At 38.4% G+C, this 14847-nt stretch overlaps 1 protein-coding gene and 1 long non-coding RNA gene across 2 annotated transcripts in view; both read left to right on the top strand.

Moving 5' to 3' along the window:
- Positions 1-3348: 3348 nt before the first annotated feature.
- The window catches only part of LOC115788528 (retinoic acid receptor beta), a 96173-nt gene continuing 84674 nt past the window's right edge, over positions 3349-14847 (top strand). Inside the window, exon 1 of the mRNA XM_030741587.1 lies at positions 3349-4037. Within this exon, the coding sequence (XP_030597447.1) occupies positions 3881-4037 (157 nt within the window). The 5' untranslated portion in view covers positions 3349-3880. The remainder of the gene's footprint in view (positions 4038-14847) is intronic.
- LOC115788529 (uncharacterized) lies at positions 9814-12970 on the top strand. The gene is made up of 4 exons (XR_004020597.1): positions 9814-10553; positions 10938-11050; positions 11335-11437; positions 11722-12970. It is a non-coding gene; the product is annotated as an uncharacterized LOC115788529 (long non-coding RNA).

Here is a 14847-nt window from a genome sequence, read left to right as displayed (position 1 = left end):
TCCATGGCAAATTTAGCATCACCAGTTAACCCAACATGTGCATCTTTGGACTGTGGAGGAAGCCAGAGTACCCAGAGGAAACCAAAGATGGCACAGGGAAAATATGCAAACTCCACATGGAAATGCCTGACACAACTAGGAGATTTGAACCAGGAACCTTCTTGCTGTTAGGCAACAGTGCTAACCACAGCACTGCCATGCCACGCTGTGAAAGTGAAAGAGGTTCTTCTCTGGGACAGCTCAAGCAACTACAAGTTAATATGTGCTGTTGTGGAACACCTGGGAGCCACTTAACTCTGACCTGTGAATCATTCAAGCATAAAAAGGCATCTAACTCAACGGATTAACCAGTGTTGTACAGGAGCTACACACAATAGACAACTTGGCAAAGGACCAGTTCCAAATTGCATCTTTAGGCCTGCTGCAAAAACACAATTTGTTCTCATTTCTTTAGTTAAATTTTTTGAAAAAAAAGGTTTTTTTGAGCTTTTGAAAAAAATTAAATGAATTTGTTACTGCAACATATGCATCTGCAGACTGAACTCTGTTCTACTCCAGTTTCAAAGATAACATGGTTTGGCAGGCATAAAATAGTATTTTTGCACCAATATTAGCTAAAAATAAATTTATTAGCCAAAAATCTGGCATACCTTGACATGGCTTGCAGTGTGTCCTGGACAAGGGGAGATCAAAAGAAGTGACAGGCATAAAAAAAACTCTCTGCAGCAGTTGAACAGTATCTGAAAGTCATGTCCTGAAGATACAGGGGGGAAAAAATGCAGCAAAGACCTGAAACATGACCTAAGAGATGAATTTTGCCCTTTAGTTTATACAGCTAATGTAAATCATCATCAGATGCAGCCTCAGTGCAAACTGACTGTCAAGACGCCATTCTTAAGGAAGGGAAAACTGAACTGAAAATCTGTGACAATGGGTCTTATGGAGTAATAAATCCAAACTGGACATTTTTGGTTCAAATTATTGTTAATATGTTCAGAGGAGCTGGTAAGAAGTACCAGTGAGAGACTTTAGCCATCTGTAAAACACAGTGGAGGCTTTGTCATGGTTTGGACCTGCATTTCAAGCAGTGGTGTTGGGGACCTTGTCGAAATTGATGGAATTATGAACACAGAAAAGTACCATCAGAATTTGATCCGCTAAGCAATACCATCTGATCCGCTTCATTTTGCAGCAACGACAGTGATCCCAAACACACTGCCAATGCAGTAAAAGCAAACCTGGGCAGAAAAATACACACAATGGAACACTATCAGTCATGGGCTCGCCTCCCCAAAGCCCGGATCTCAATATTATTGAAGCAGTGTGGGATCATCTTGACAGAGAACAGAACAAAGGCCACCAACATCCTAAGAAGAGCTTTGAATGTCCTTCATGAAGCCTAAAGAACTATTCCTCAAGACTGCTTAAATAAATTAGAAGAAAGCTGCCTCACAGAGTTCAGGCTGTGTTGAAGAATAAAGGTGATCATACCAAATATTGATTTACAAACTTGTTAGACTTGTAAAAACTCATATGCTTCACATGCTGTATTTAAATCTATATTTGCTCCTGTTGCAACAAATCACTTCATCTGTTTCCCATTTCCCAATAAATGAGGGGTGACTCTCTCTCTCTCTCTCTCATATATGTATATGCACAATGGATTTATGATTTAAAAAGACATATATTGAGGCATTCCAACATTTCTCTGTGGCCACTGTAATAGCTAAGTTGGTTGGCAAAACTATTACAAGCTATTACAGCTTGAAACTGTGCAGGGAGACCCAACAAACCTTCCTGTGATGGCATGTATGGCTGTGCCTTTTTAGGGGGGCGGGGCTACCTGTGCAACCTGAATGGGCTGCAGGAACCGTACAAGCAGTAGGTGTAGACGAGCAAAAATCAAGCCTGACAAAATTCAGCTGGGAAACATTGTTCTCCAACAATGGTCTATGCCTACCACATGCACATTTATTTATTTTATTTTATTTTATTTATTTATTTTTGTTGTTGCCTCTCCAGTGGTCACAATGGTTTATGCTTCCTAACTAAAGTTTATCTGACTTTATGGTGTACTTTCCTGATTAAGTGTCCCCTTAATTAAGCTTTCCCCCTTCACACATATTGCTAAATGTGAGAGTTTTCATTGCTTCGTTCTGCCAACACTGACACAATTTCATGTTTGAAAACAGATAAAGACTCATCTGACTGGAAAATCTACAGTTAGATCAACTGTGCTGTTTGCAGTTACAAATAGTGGATCATAAGAAGTTAAATATTGTACTGAGAACATATTTTATATCAGGAAGCTTCCTGGAATAATCAGCTTGTTCCTGCCACATGTGCAGCTGCAGGCTGAACTCTGTTCTACTCTAGTTTCATAGTAGCTGCATTATAGCCAAAAATAATCTATTATTAAAAATCACCATCAATTAAATGATTAAAATTATTAAAGTTACTGAACACTAAATTTCTTCATTTTTTGACGTGCAAACTTTAATTTAAGTCAAAGTAATATAAATCTGTGTGCTGGCTCTAACTGGAACTCTTGTTTTACAAGGCAGCTTTTTAATTACAAGGATATTAAATCTGATCATTTATGGCATTAATCTTTATCCACCCTCACATATTTTGCTGTGCTGCCAATAGTATCAATAAGTTCAATACACCAACATAACAATAAAGTCAGGAAATTTCTGAAATGTTTAGAATCACATTTGCTCCTTGCAGTTAGTAAAGAAGATACTTCTCATTTTTTTTGTACTCATATAAAACATTTTATTACTAATAACAAAAACCAAGAACAAAAATTCAACTTAGCCAGAATATTTTACATTAAAAAAACGTTTTGGTTCATTTTAAATGATGAACAAAGTCCAATTAATGAAATATAAAAACTAAAGTTCTTATCAATAATTGTATAAATAATGTGACCTTCCCATGATTGAGACCAAGATAATAATATAACAGTTCTCAATCGTGATGATAGAAACTCTTACTGTAAATAAAATGTTGTATTTTTCTAAGAGCATAAATCGGTAGTGTGGAGTTTACACTGGTCAGCTATTTCTGTAGGAATGGGGGTTTTCCTGTCATCGTAAAAAAGCAACAGCCATCAAAGACAGACAGACAGAGCTGTGGTTATACTGTATAACGAATAATAATAATATTATTAAGTTAAAAATAAAAACAGTCGTTCCAAATTTTGGGGTCAGTCGTGCGTGTCTTCTGTTCCAACAGAAAAAAAAAGTCTTTATTATTTTCCCTGCGTTTCTTCACTTCGCCTTGTTCCGCGCTGCGGAGCTGCAGTGATGTCAGCCTGCCTGGGTCATTTGAAGGTCAGCAGCCTCGGAAGGGTTCATACAAAGTTCACTCGCATATATTAGGCAATTCAATCTTTCACTCTCTGTGGCAAAACTAGTTGGAAATGAGTTGCACGGGGGGATGGATAACCCATTCGTCATCGCAGAAGAAACGTGAGCTTTTAAACGCCGTCCTTATTATTGTTGATTTTACAAGAGAAAGATTCTGCTGTTCGTTCTTGCTGTCGGCAAGCGGGCGAGCGGGACGGGGCGATTCACAGAAAACACGTCGGATTACTCTTATTATTATGGAGTCTCTTTCAGAGGTCCGCGACAGGGTGGCGAGTGGACTCGGCGCAAGAAATGGCAAATGAGGATTTAGAAAAAGGCGCGGAGCGTTTCGGTCTGAAATAATTTCTGATTTCGGTGCGGGACGAAGGAGAAGAAGAGGAACAAAATCTGCCGTGCCAAGGAGAGGGGGGTTGGGAGGGGAGAGGAGTTTGTCGGAGTTGTGTGCGCTTATATCGGCGATTTTTATCCATCACGCACAAGACTAGTTGAACGAAGACCCTCCTATAATGTTTGACTGCATGGACATGTTGACCGTAAGTCCCGGACAGATGCTGGATTTCTACACGTCCAGCCCATCCTCCTGCATGTTGCAGGAGAAGGCTCTGAAAGCGTGCATCAGCGGACTGGCGCACAGAGAGTGGCAACATCGCCGGAGCGCACACTGTAGGTCCAACTTCTCCACATTATCTGATGTTGTTGTTGTCTTTCTTGTGCGTATTGTCTCTCTTGCTCCAAAAGTCATGCTGGCAGAGTCCAGCATCCACAACATTCACAAGTGACCACGAAAGGGCCCGCAGATGGCAATTTTAGCGAAACTGGTAAACATGATGAAAACTCCCGCAGCACTTCACTCGTATGCTGGGGAACAGGGCGCATCTTTAAATATTGCAAACAAAAGCGACACGATTCACAGGGAGACTTATTTATGGAGCAACTCAGTAACAAAGTTTACATTCGATGTCAGATTAAGTGTACAACTGTACTAAACGCCGTGTTTCACGCCTCCATTGCCTCCCATCAGCGCCGATCTGCTGATGAATGGCTGTCTCACATCAGTTCAGTTCAGAGAGCAGCACGCTGGCTGGAGGAATGTAGACCGTAAACACGGGCGGTGTTTCCACACCTCCCTCCCCGGGCTGCACATGACAGGAGGGGCGGCCTGACAGACCGCGACTTGCGCTCTCTGCCACTGATTTAGATAAACGAGCCCGCGGACGGATCACTGTCGGAACACGAATGGACCGAAGCTGGTTTTTATTCAGCAGGCTCAGTGGATCCCTCAGGGGAGGATACTAACTGGTTACTCGTGCTATTAATAAAATAAAATTCTAAAAACGGAAAAGAAAAAAAAATACATTTAACATTTAATTAGCACTAAAAATCCGAGGAGAATCCAGCCCAGTCTAACTGCCCTTAAGGCCGGTATTATACACAGAATTATTCTGCAGAATTATTATACACCTTTCTATGAATTCTGACTGTTATTTAGGAAACTGTTTAGATTTTTTTAAACTAGCTTACATATTAGTTAACGCACAATATTTAAAATAGCCCCATAACCCTAAGTCTGCGCTCATGAGGCAGTTGTCAGTGTTTGTTTTTGACCGTCCCCCCTTTCTGTTGCTCTGTGATTTGTCTTAATCTGATAATAACCGGCCTCCAGCTGTTATTCCTCAGGAAGCCATTGCTCAAAGGCAAAAGCAAGTCCAAAAGTTTCAGCTGAAACCTTTAAGCTCACAGCGCTCTGCTGCATGTCTGCGCTCTGAAACCGCAACATTTACCTCACATTTAGAGCTGCTCCTTATTTTCTTAATTACTTGTATTTATTTCTAACCTCTCAGAAACTAGTTCCTGGTGGTCAGGGGTCTTTAAATGATCAGCATGGCGAAGAAAAATAGAGCATCTTTAAGGAGCTTTTATTCCTTCTTCTTAAAATATCCAGTCGGTATTAATTTTTGGGGTATCCACTGATGAGTTAATCACCTATTATTTTTGGCTTTAAAACAGGCAATAAAAATGAAACAGTGATCCTGCTCTTAAACTTGATAAATATGCTCCTGTAAAATAATTTCTGTTACATCATGTGATCTGTCAAAACTCTGTAAATTTTTCGATATGTATTAACAAACAGCCTAACAAAAATGAAATCCCATAATTGATCTCTTTTTCATTTACAGTTATTCCATGTAGCCTTTCAATTATTTGCTTTTTTTTACTTTTATTCACATATTTTTTTAAGACACCAGAAACACAGAAAGCAATGACGGCTGCCAAGCTTTTCATTTCAACAGGAAACTGTTCAGGACTGGGAGTGTAGGGTGCTCAATTTAAAGCCATTTACAACAACAATGAACCTTTTTTTTTTTTTTTTTACATTATCTGGAAGGAAAGAAACCATCCCAGGTTAAAAATACAGACATGACATCAGTCTATATAAAACCCAGGCAATTCAAAGTGCTATACAATAACATGTCTTTGTAACTGCCACTTTGGCCTCTTGTTCAAAGCTGACATGATTCATGTACATGGCCAATGCCAAGAACCTGTGGAACTAATAATGCTCCATAGACACAAAGTCCAAATGATCTTTTAACCAGTGGTCTATATTCAAACATTTCACTTTCTTCAGCTTTCACTTGTAACAACCTTTTACTCCAGTCAACTGTTGGAGTTCTACACCCTCCATCTTAATTCCCAGTAGGCCCATTATGTTTTGTTTTTTTTTGGACTGGCCCGTATGCAGGATGTTCAAATACACTGTCATCACGACAGAGGCCTGTTCCTCTCTGTAAATATGGACCTAACACTGAAAACAATCGATATTTGATCTATTATTTCCTACTCAGTTTTTCCCTTTTTTCCCTTTTTTTAGTTTGATTGAAATCCTACTGACTTCACACTTGTTTCAGTTTAAATAGAAAAGCAGATGTTTTTTTATTTGCGACATTTTGCAGTTAATTTTATGACCCATGAACTTACTCTTCTATTTATTAACATTCGCTCATTGCCAAAATAAGAAGTGTGTGTGCAAAAAATGTCCTTGAGCTCTTATACAAACACTCAACATTAACTCCACTCTTTCATTAAATCCTTTAATCCTTTACTGAAGTAAAGTTAAATGAAGTTAAAGAATCGATTGGTGACAATACCGTAGCTTATGAGTATTTAACAGTTACATATTTAAATATTTGTAGTGCACGTCAGTGCCATGAAACAGTTGGTGAACTCTGACTGGGTCAATATTCCTTTTATTAATAATTGTGTTTTTGATAAAAGCTTGCAAATTCATTGTTAAAGTCAAGTAGAAGCCAGAAAATTACTGGGAAAACATCTCCCCCAGATACTTAAATATGCTCTTATTATCCTTTACAATCATTCAATGTCGGATCAGCTCTTTTATTAGATGTTTAAGAAGCATCGTTCAACTTCACACTTCAGAAACATCCAAATTAAATTAAGAGCAGACTGAAGAGAACAGTTTACTTTAGTACCTTTAAGAAGCTCTTGAACAGCGTCGTAAGCAGGACACGGAGGCCACAAGTGCTCTTATCCAACCCCCATTCACCAGAAAATTTTCTTCTCCTTGTATACTAAAAACATGACATTATGCTACCTCGTCAGGCATCCCTCTATTCCAGTCATCATTCATATTACCAAATAAAGCCTTCCTCATCTCTCAGGGCACTTAAGATAGCCTCAATTAATTACTAAAAGCGACGGAAGTCTTACTCTTGAGGAACTCATCCTTTGCCTGTAAAGCCCAATGTGCAGTCAGCCGGGACCGCTCCTGGCTTACCCATCTCAATATGATGCTGTTTAAATAAGATTTTGATTTGAGAAAACCTCTCCTGGGGTCACTGAAATGTGGGTTTATCATTTATTTTTTCAGGGTAATGGAAACCTCCTGGGTGTTAATTAGCTGCAATGACAACAAACCAACCATTGATGCGTTTCCTGTTTCAGTTTAGATGTTAATTAAGAATGAAATGACCTCCTTTTCAGAGGCGAAATGGGCTGTGGAATAGCTACACATGATATCCGTACTCTGGAAACAAACAGCTGACATTTTATCATTAAAAGCGCAATTTCATCACATCAAAAGAAATTCAAAAAGCCACGAGACAGCCGTGGACATTGTACATCTGATGTGTGTTATGAGATAATTGGGGTCTTTTTGTCTTCAAGGCTTAAGCACCTCTGATATGGACATGAAGGCCATTAGCACAGCTTGCACACCAAACTAATTTAGTGGTTGTGTGAAATGACGGGCGAATGGGGGGAAATTAAAAAAAAAGATGTGTACAATAGTAAAATGAAAGGATGGCTGTCTGACATCAGGGGTGTTTAATCAACATGGTTAGGATGGCATTAAGGTCGCACTGTGTTTGCACTGATATTGCATGTTGTCAAAAATAAAAATAAATAATAATATTAATAAATATTAAATACCAAGAAGTTACTAAATCACCACAGCTGCTGATACATTCACCTATTCATGTTTCATATTTTCAAGACTGACTCATTTTAAGATTTTCCACATAAGATTTTCTTATGTCATAGTGGTAAGATAAAAATACTAGGTATGATTTTGATATATTTTATAACACGGAGAATTTGATTTATCATACTCTCTCTCTCTCTCTCTCTCTCTCACACACACACACACACACACACACACACACACACACACACACACACACACACACAGTTTCAGACGGCCCCTCCTAAATGTTGTTTTTTAAAATGAGACTTTTTTAAACAGTTAATTTAAATTAGATATAAGCATTGCTTAAGGTAAAACATACAAATAACAGAGATGAATCTACACGGGGATAAAAATGCAATAAAAGATAACAAATAGGGTAAAACAAAAGAGTAAAAAACAGGAAACTAATACAATACAATGCCATGCAAACAACACAAACATAAGTGTCATAATTTTATTTAAATTGGTTACAAATGTAAGTAAATGATCTGTTGTGTCTTTTGTGGACTCCACGGTATAACAAATACAATACCCTCTAAAAGTATATTTGCAGAGATTTTTTTTTTTTTAATTTTTGGACTACTACAAAACAAATTACACAGACATCTGAAAAATATATAAAAGTATGCTAACACTTGTTACAGCTCGAGCAGGTCCTTCTGTGATTTTGACCCTGGGTGGGTGTGTCTTGTTTTTTCTTGAGCTTTAGGTACCACCCTTTTGTACAGCTGACTCTACTCAGCAATTAAGTCAGAGTACTCAAGGCCAGAGAGAGAGAAGCGCTCAAGGGCCAGAGAGCCTTTTTGGTTCTGGTGATCTGTGTGTGTTGTGGCTGCTTTCTCCTGCTCTGTGGAGAGATAGGTGTTTTTGGTGATTTAGTCTTTTTAACTTAGTCTTCTGTTTGGGGATTAGCTTTTGCACTTTATTTATTTTTTTCTTTTGAATGTGATAGCAGCTCTTTCAGTTTAATTATAAAGAAACCCTTTACTTTAACAAATTTGCATTCATGTCTCTTTTTTTCCAACTCAAACACTTTTTTGTTACTTTCCCACATCCCCTGGACCTTTTTAAAGGGGAACATAATGAGTGGGGGTTTGTCCAGGATCTGAAAAGCTGGAATAAAATTGCTGGAAATAGCATTATTTGTCTTTTGATAATATTTTCCTTGTTGGTGGGTGATACAGTGTAACCTGTGGAAAATATGACTTCCCAGTTAAGTCAGGTGAATGCCCAGCTGAGCTTTTTAAGCACTCTTTTCTTGTTTTGCCTTTTAATTTTATTTTTGGAGTAATCCTGGAACTGAGTAAGTTTGTATCTCCTCACAACTCCTTTAACCTGTGACCATAATAGGAGGTGTGTGTGGTGGTGTCAAGGCAACTTATCGGCAGCCTGCTAGCTCTACTTTTGATACACAGTGTATAAGAATTTTACCACAGTTTGTGTGACTGCTAAACATTCCCTAAATGTTAAAATGGATGCAAAGCTGAGAGTGCGTCTTCCACACCTTCAGTTGGAGAAAGAATTGGATATCCTGAATTGGATAAGCAGAAGAAAATGGGTAGATGGACGATAATGTGCTGTATATACCTCCATCATATCAATACTGTGAGACCCGTAGCTCTGGCTAACCAGCATGCCCATTCCCATGAACTGGGGGAGACTTGGGGTCCTTTCTGAGGTACATGAAAAGTGCTTCAGTAAGGCTCCCAAGCAGCCCCCAATGTTCTCCATATGTACTAGATCAAAAACCCTGATGGCACAGACAAACAAAAAGTTTGGAATACTAAAACATCAAAATATTTTTGCAATATAAAAGTATCATTAAGAAGTGAATGGTTCCTCATTTAACCCTTTCTGTAACCAAAAATATTTTGCAGTTTAATTTTGAGTAGGAAACAAAAGGCGTAGGTCGGGCACCCTGCAGTTCAACCTCAACAGAAGTTAACTTTCAAATGATCAAAGATCTGGAAATGGACTTTACACAGAGAGGCCCTCATGGATTATGGGACCATTAAAAGGGGACTGTGTGGAATTTTCAAGCCTTTGGAATTGAATGTGAAAACTTTGCTTGAATAGTCAAGAACAGCTAAAAAAAGGGGAAGGAAAAGGGGGAGGAAAACTGACCATTTCTAGTTTGAACCAGGTGAAGACAAATGGACCTTACAAGACCAACCAGTGTTTAATCTTGGATAAACACTGTGGATACAGGAACATTTAAAAATTGTTGATGTAAAAACAACTATAGCTAATTTCGAGGGAGGAAAAAGGACCATGTACAGTCAGCAGTGGGCACAACACATTGCATCTGTAAGGCAAGTATACCAAACTCACAGTATTAGTTTGATAATATAATACACTGTCTTTACTCCAGTTTGGCACTAAATCTCTATGACCAGTCATATTGCACATAGTTAACAAAGGTGTCAGCTAACTATTAAACTACTAAACCAACTCTTCCCTCTTGTGATGTTGTGAGGAGAGCGGTCTTGCTAGCAAAGCTAATGACTGAGGTGAGCTTAGGGGTTTTACCCTTTAAGCTACCTGCACATAATACTTAGCATTCAGTACACATGCTTCTTTGTATGTAGACAGGCTTATCTATTAAAGTGTCACCTGTACTCACACAGACTTGCTTTTCTTTTTCTCAGCAGACTCATTATATGACTTGTTGGTGTCAAGTGTATTGTGAAAAGGTGAGTTTGCACCATAAGCATTTTAGAGGATGTTCAGAAATTATACTTGTTATAGCTGTGGTGTTTTTGTGAAAACCCTAAAAGGTTATCTTCTCATCATGAAGGGTTACACAAAAATGAGGCACATTACCACATTACCTTGTATAGCCGGTTGCAAGTCTCACTTCAAAAATTAGTGCTTTCACATTTTAGTATCACCATCAGCTTTCATCTTCTGCGTTACAGTGTGAGACTTTGTAGGGACCCTTTACGGAGTCATATGAAAAGAACAAAGTTAATCAAATTCTAATTATAGAGCATAAGTTGTTCCCTCAGTGTTCCCTCTATGTGATACAGTATTATTCATTCTGTAAAGTTCTTGTGAATTTTTGACCTTTCCTCCAGAAGCACGTTGGTGAGGTCAGACACTCATGTTGGACGAGAAGGCCTGGCTCGCAGTCTCCGCTCTAATTTATCCCAGTGTTGTTCTGTCAGCTTGAGTTCAGGACTCTGTGCAGGTCAGTCAAGTTCTTCCACACCAAACTCACTCATCCATGTCTTTATGGACCTTGGTTTGCACACTAGTGTGAACAGGAAGTGGTCATCCCTCAAACTGTTCCCACAAAGTTGGGAGCATTAATTTGTTCAAAATGTCTTGGTATGCTAAAATATTAAGAGTTCCTTTCACTGGAACAAAGGGGCCGAGCTCAGCTCCTGAAAAACAACCCCACATCATAATCCCCCCTGGGATGGGTGAGTGAATACTTTTGGCAATATAGTGATTTCCTTTGTTCTTTTCCAGTTCATTTGTGAACCTCCACTCATGTGCTCCGTGCTTCTGAAGAAGTTTGGATTTTGCTGTTAATTTTTCCCTCTGTGGACTTCAGCATACATCCTGATTCAAGGTTAGTTTTCAGTTTAACCTGCTGGTGTTTGAGTACTGCATTTGCATTTCTTTTATTCCACACTTCATGACAGATCACAGATGCATATGCAAATGCTACACAATAAAATACACAATGATTACACATTTTTAATTACTAAAATTGTAATTTATTATTTATAATCACACCACAACCATGCCCTTTGCAAATTCCCACTATTTTCTAGGTAATATATATTAAAGTAAAGTCCATGTTTAGCTACTGATTACTAATTGTTTTTTTTTTTGTTTTTTTATTTAATTCAGCAGACACCTCTTCAAGATACATCCCAGCAAAAGATGAAAAAAGGAAGAAGAACACTTAAAGCAGGCAGCTGGTGGTCATATTTCCCTGAATCTGTGTGAATCTGTTTTTATCTGTGAAGAGGACAGGATGCAAGTGACAGACCACCCATTTCTGGTATCCTCTGGGGAATTCCAATCGATTTGCATGGTGCTGGGCTGTGAGCACAAGTCCCACAAGACTGGCAGTGTTTTATCTGTCCCTCCTTGCACAAAGAAGCAAACACTGGTCCTGCGGCTCGATTGATGCCCTTCTGCAGTTCTGTCCTGGTCTCCTTGTGTAATCACCCATGTCCTGGTAGCTCTACCACACTCTTGAGACTTTGTTTGGTTGGAGACACAACAAAATTTCTAGCAATGGAATCTATGGACATGCCATCCTGGTTGAGCTGGACTGCCTGTGCAACCTGAATGAACGTGTACTGTCTCGTGCTACCAGTAGGAGAGAACAGTGGTCTATGGCCACCTTTCCTTGAGGGTGTGATTCAAACATAACTTTGCTGTCTACAAAGGTCCAAACATCTTCTACAGCACCAGAGAAACTTGTCATGTTCAGTGACTCTAAGTTTATGGTGCCTTTGGTTTTATGGCTCATTAAAAACCATTTGGAAAAGATAATTTTTATTTTTTATAACTAATTGTTAGAGGTTTTCTGTTGTGGTCCATTTGTTAACAGAATTAAATGTTGACGAACAGGAGATAAGTGTGTCCAAACTGTTTAAAAGTTGTCATTGTAAAACATAATCTCATCATTCTCTACTTTATGGCATTTAACCACCATGTATTTGTTAAAATTATAAAAAAAAATGATGTGGTTGTACAGCAGCAACAGAATTTTTAAAAATGTTTTAAGGACAAATATAGCAAAATAAATGGTAGTAATCCTGTACTACAGCACCTTGAGACAACTGTTTGTTATGATTTGGTGCTATATAAATACAGTTGAATTGAAATTTAATATTATGACGTTATTATACAAAGTAAAGCTAATATTTTCTTAAGTGCAACTCTTTTAACATTCATGTCCATTAAATACACAATTTTATGTGGAATCATATCTGATTAAGCCGTATGTACTAAGATCTGTAATTAACAGTAATTATTGTAATTACAATAATATTTTTAAAAAGGTAAATCCATTAACTTTATGTTGGAAAACACATTAAAAAACCCTTTTACAGTTGATATAATAAAAAATGAATATATTATTATATATATATCTATTTTGACTTTTTTTAATGGATGGTATATCATTTTATTATATTATGGAATAAAAGTACAAGATCAAATTACATAATAAAACCGAACTAATAACAGTACCTTTCTGCAATTTTAAGCCTGATTTATTTTATTACAGCAGTGTTTGATCATATTATTAGATAATTTAATTGTTTTTACTCATGTAAATACTTTTTATTTAATATAAAAAATGTATAAAAAGACAAAATATTTCATATAATTTAAAGCTAATATAACTGTATTTTGATATGAAATAGAGGACAGTAAATACTTTTACATGATGGTAATTTACCGTTGTTTTATTCCACCTGCAGGAATATTACTGCATCTTTATCATGGTTCCCATTGGCCTGTGGGATACCCAGCTACTTCTGGCTGTCCTGTATATCTGCTATTCTGCCTTCTGGTAGTTCCACCCCAAATGACGTCTCCATGTCCTCACTGTAGATCCTTGTAAGGTGGATCAGTGAGTCAGTGTCTCGCTCACTTCTGGCATACAGCTTGATGTTATCCATGTTCAGGAGGTGGTCACACCCTTCCTGAATCAATATCTGTATCCACTCTTAGTGATGAGCAGGCTAAGGGGTTTGAGGCCTATGTGGAACAGTCGTGGGGACAGTACATCTCCTTCATATATAGAATAGAATAGAATACCTTTATTGTCATTATACAGAATGTACAATGAGATTGGAGGGCCACTCCTGTTCAGTACATGCCACACTTGATTGTAAGTGCCTTGGAGTTGGCCTCCAGTGTTGTCTTCCACAGTCCTTTTGAGTTGCTCATGAATGGTATTAGTGGACTATTAGCCTTGTACAGTGTCATGGTTGCTATGATGCCTGAGAGGAGCTTCCATGCTGTGGTGAGGCAGGTAATCTGCAGGTAGTTTGATGGTGTCGTACCCTTGTGGGGATCCTTGATGATCAGGATCGTTCTGCCCTGTGTTAGCTAGTCTGGTGACTGACTCTTGTTCTGGGAGATTGCTTTGGTCTGCTCTTAGGTCCACTAGCCACTAGTCACTTGGTGTTGTGTGACACCTCTTTCATCCAGATGTTCTTCCAGTATTTTTCATTTTCAGTTCTGGGTAAATCTGCCCTTGTGCTATTGTTCCCTTGTAGCTGAGAGTACACCCTGGATTTATCTTTGGAGAACAGACCATTCATTCTCTTGGCCTCTGCTTCTCGGGTATTTCTTCAGCTTAGTGGCCAGAGTTATGAGCCTTTGTTTGGCAGTTTCTATAGCCTCAGTTATAGACATTTTGCTGTACCTCTTTTTTATTCCAGGCCCAGTCTCTCATGATGCCCTTCTGCACCTCAGTTAACCATCTACTGTAACATCCTTCCAGACTTCCCTGATTTTGGCTTCCAGCCTTCTTATCCACAGGCGGCTTCCTCTACATGCATTCCTGATCCTATACCCAAATGCTTCTAGGATTTCTGTCGCAGTGGCATATATGGGCTCAGTGGTTTCAGTGATACTAGTTGTGGGGATGCCTTGTGTTTGTGTGGGTTCTCTCCGGGTACTCCTGCAGTCCTAAGACTGGTGGGGTTAGGTTAATTGGTGATTTTATATATATATATCTATATATATTTTATATAGTATATCTCAGGTACCGTTTGTGACATTCAAGATGGTCGCTGATTTGTAATAATCAAAAACAATTATTAAATTTTTATCTTCAGAGAAAGTTAAGGAGTGCTTGCAGTCTCTCTTTTACTGTCCTGCTTAATCCACCCTACCCCACCCCCTCTCCATCAAAATGTAGTTCGACCTCAGTCCTGCAGTCACTCCAGGGTTACTGTGTGATTTTTTTCATATGAATGACTGTTCTTTTAAACCCATGTAATAACG

Source organism: Archocentrus centrarchus, chromosome 11 (assembly GCF_007364275.1).
Source record: "Archocentrus centrarchus isolate MPI-CPG fArcCen1 chromosome 11, fArcCen1, whole genome shotgun sequence".
In the NCBI taxonomy this organism is placed as follows: Eukaryota; Metazoa; Chordata; class Actinopteri; order Cichliformes; family Cichlidae; genus Archocentrus; species Archocentrus centrarchus.
This window is presented reverse-complemented; position numbering and strand designations above follow the sequence as displayed.